General features: G+C 34.8%; 1 protein-coding gene across 1 annotated transcript; it reads right to left on the reverse strand.

The window, feature by feature from the left end:
- Positions 1–744: 744 nt before the first annotated feature.
- Positions 745–2,657, reverse strand: LOC141695185 (phospholipase A1-Ibeta2, chloroplastic-like). The gene has a single exon (XM_074499448.1). It carries the CDS (start codon positions 2,398–2,400, stop codon positions 763–765), a length of 1,638 nt encoding a protein of 545 aa, XP_074355549.1. The 5' UTR covers positions 2,401–2,657; the 3' UTR covers positions 745–762.
- Positions 2,658–4,226: the final 1,569 nt, after the last annotated feature.

Below are 4,226 nucleotides of genomic sequence, written 5' to 3' on the forward strand. Positions count from 1 at the left end.
AAAATTTGTAGCCATGACATATGAATTTCGAGCAGTCATTTGTGGTGAAAACTGGCGGAGTAATCCATCTCAAATCAACTTTGGTTCATCAGTGTGTACTCCAATCATCGACAACATTGATATTATTTCATTGCCAAATGATTTGGATTTGAAGACAAGGGCCACTGATGATCAATTTGGTTCAACTATTTCTGAAGGGTATATAATTTTTTAAGATATTCGAAAACCATTTGATCAAGATGGATCTTTTGTCCGCCTTGAACTCTACCTTAAAAATGATGGATAATAATTTTTCTTCATCAGTAAAGGCAGACTAGAATCAAATTTTAGTGTTAGTATATATATAAATAACTTTACTTTATGTTTACATATACATAGTTTCTATAATACCCTTTAGTTAATTAGCTTTTTAAACTTAACGGCCCATAACGGAGATTGACCGGCCGGCGTCGCCTTTTCAAAAGTCGGAGGATAACGCTGATCTCCAATCTGTTATTATTTAAAAGGGCCGCCATTTTGCTATTGAGCAAAACTTGAGCCAGCTTTATGCTTTTTACTCATAATATAATACTTTCAGATTGATGAAGACAGACTATAGCTGATATCTTCTGGTGATTTTCTGTTCAAACATTATGTCAGTAGATATAACCAATATTATTGCTTGAAGATTACTAATAGATGGATGATTATAAAAGATAAAAAAAAAATAAAGAAGAAACGCCATAGCTTTTACGCCAACGTATAAATATTAACACATGTTTATTAAGATGATGGGCTTGGTAAACAACTTGACATTTGCAGAATCTCCCTTTGGGGATTCAGTTTTAATGTCAATGCATTTGCCTTGTTTGTGTACAACTTTTTTACATTTGCATTTTGTTCAACTAACAACTTCTCTAAACTTCTCTTGGCGTTGGATCTAAACGGACAGTTTGATGCCAAAAAGCCATCTACCAAGTGCAAATATGCCTCTAAATCATGGCAACATGCAACATCAGCATCAGGTTTCAAAAATGGTGACATCTTTGTATCAACTCGTAGCTCTGTCCCAACGTGCGAATACGCCCATGGCATGTTGTTGTCAAGGATGTTAAGAACATTGGTGGCGGTGCCTGAATCCCTGAGTTTCTTGTCTAACTTTTCGCTCACAAACATACCAGGAACTCTAGTAATTACGTCTTGTGAATTTACAATACGCAACACCTTGACATTTTTCGAATTCAGATGATTAGCAAATCCTCTGTTGCCTACACGTGGACCTCCAAAGGAAAAAACTGCAATAGGAGGCATATTGGCTGGTGACGAACTAAGTTCATCCGCCACCAATAAGGCCATAGCTGCCCCCAGACTGTGGCCGGTGATAGTTATACTTAAGTTTTCGTCTATGTACAATTCAACGAGTCTTTGAATTTCACTAATAACTGACTCTGAAAGACTTGGCATTTGAGCTCCAGCAGTTTTGTAAAGACTCAAAAAACCACACTCCACTTTTGAAATAGATTGTACACCATTGGCATCACCTTTATTTTCTACCTGATCTGGCATTTGTACAAGTACATCTCTCATATTTTCTGCCCATTCAAGACAGGTGGCAGTTCCGCGAAGCGCGATCACAATATCCCTCCTTCCCATCCGTGCAATCTCTCTCTGATCTTGGCAAACCGCCACATAGCCAACACAGCTTGATCTCTGTGTCATCCACCCGAGATCTGGTGCCACATTATCAACCCACTTGGGCAAACCAATCGATGCTGTGGCATAAAGCTTCTTCGTCACCTTGTATGCCTTATCAGGAACTGCCACATGGCGATCCACTAGAGCCTCATTTGCTGATGTGGCCCGGTCAGAATGGAAGCAGTGATATGCAGCTTGAATAAACTCCCCGTACCTGACCATCTCCCTCCGGAGATTCTCATCCAGTGGTTCAAGTAAACCCGACCAATTATTACTTCCATGATACTCCCTCCATTTGCTCCCAAGATTATTCCGGGGAGAATACTCCCCGGTCTTAGATAGCATCCTTTTTAGTCGGACAAGCTGTCGAGGAGAAACCTCCTCCGCAGCTTTAGATTCGAGCCATATTCTTGACAAATTAAGACCTTCCAAAAGACCTTTCCCTTTATTTTCTTGAGGTGATTTTTGAGTCACTATCTTTACATCCTCAACATTAACTTTTTCTGGCGGGCTAAGTTGGGGTTCTATATGAAGCAATTTTTCTAGACTTGATAAATGTTTCCGGGTAATTTTAGTCGTTGAAACAGTTTTAGTTGATGAACAACTTACACTAACATTATTTCTGGACCAAGCATTTGATGCAGAAGAAGCATACCAGTTAAATCCGGAACTCCGGGTCGAAAAAATGTTCATATTTTGAACAGGAAGTGTCAACCCGATTTGCATCTTTATGTTTGTTGGAGATGAAGAAACAAAGGGAAGCCGAGAGAATGAGATGTTTTATGTGCAGAGAAGATGCTAGACCAAGGCAGTTTGGATGAATCAAGGGGAAGTATATATGAAGAGTTTTTGACCAAACTGCCCTTGGGATTTAAATAATCAGACAGAAAGAGAGGAGTCCAAGTATTTTTGAAGGGGGGCATACAATGGAATTCAACAGGTTTGTCTTGACCAGTGCTGTAATGAAAAACTAGACCCCTTATAAAACGAGTCCTCGTCAGAAATGTCATTTATCCCTACGCGATTCATTTGAATAAAAACAGCGTCCCCAACAATAATTTAAGGATGTTTCTTAACATTTAGGTACGAACACGTGGTGTGTAAATAAATTTACACAAGGAAGCACTCATATATTACAATTTTTATATTTAGCAGGTATTTTTTTATAATTTTAGTAAAATAAATAGGGGCAAAATTACATTTTAAGTAAAACATTTAATCAAAATAAATTTCCTATTACTCAAATAATAACAAAAGTTAAATTTTGATAGAAATTAGTAAATTTTAAATTTTAAAATAATACTATTAATTTCAATTTTGATTTTCATTCCATAGAATTAATATCAATATTTTATAGTTCTACTAAAAAATATTTAACATTTAATTTTGATTGTATACTTAAACTTAATTTTAGTAGAGTTATAAAAAAAATTGAAATTAATACAATGTAAATAAAAATTTAAACTGAAATTTATAGTATGATTTGGAAATTCAAAATTTATTATTTTATAGTTGACATAACTAAAAATTCAATTTTTAATATTATTTAAAAATATGAAAATTATTTTTATTAAGTATTTTGTTGAAATTTCAGTTTTGCCCATACATGATTCAATAAAATTCTGAAAAAAGGTGCATCCTGAGTGTTAGAGTTGATGTATCCGGACACAAATTGAGTTTATTAAAATTTTTGTACAAATTTGTTTTTAGAACAAAGTATGAGGGATAAAGTCCATTTAACTTTATTACTCTCTCCTTCGTTTTTAGTTGTTATATTTATATAAAGAAAATTTAATATTTATAATATATTTACTAGAGTAAATAATAAGGGTGTGACTAATATTTACACTCATTTTCAAAATATTGGGAGGATTTTCACATTTATAAAATAGTGGACGAAATTGCTTTCCACCTTTTAAAAATGTGTCTTCCGTCAAGACCGTTAAATTTCCTCCATTAATTTTCCTCCGTTAAATTAACTAAAAAACGTAAATTGACGGGGAATAAAGGTAAAAATACATATATATTTAAGAAAAATAAATGAAAAGAATAAATACAATAATTTATATTTTCTACTTCTAATAACATTTCAGCACATCCTCGTCCTCAAACCCCAAATCTGAAACCCCCATTTCGCTGCTCTAACCCCATTCATAATCTCACTATTTATCATTCATAAATTCAAAAATGTAACTGAACTTGAACACCATAATAATACATACAATTATACATACTATAAATTTGATCGAAAATTGGGGGATTTGAGATATTTTTGTTAACCGGATAATTTGGGGATCTCGAAGGAGGTCATCACCGGCCGAAAACGGAAACAGAGGCAACGGAGGCGGTGGCGGGTGGTGGTTATTGGCGGGGGAGAGAAGGGGGTTTGAGTTATTTGTGAACTAGGGAGAAAGAAGTTGTATTTTTGTTGGGTTTGATGGATTTTAATGATCGAGAAAATGAAGGAGAGAAATGGATGGTGTTGTGTATATGTTGTGTGTGTATTCTGTGTTTTGATCGAAAAAAAGAGGGATATTAAGAGGCGTAGGATG

Source organism: Apium graveolens, chromosome 11 (genome assembly GCF_009905375.1).
Source record: "Apium graveolens cultivar Ventura chromosome 11, ASM990537v1, whole genome shotgun sequence".
NCBI lineage: Eukaryota > Viridiplantae > Streptophyta > Magnoliopsida > Apiales > Apiaceae > Apium > Apium graveolens.

Bases quoted from the DNA above. Each gene is read 5' to 3' on its own strand.
- LOC141695185 (XM_074499448.1), bottom strand. From the start codon at position 2,400: ATGCAAATCGGGTTGACACTTCCTGTTCAAAATATGAACATTTTTTCG.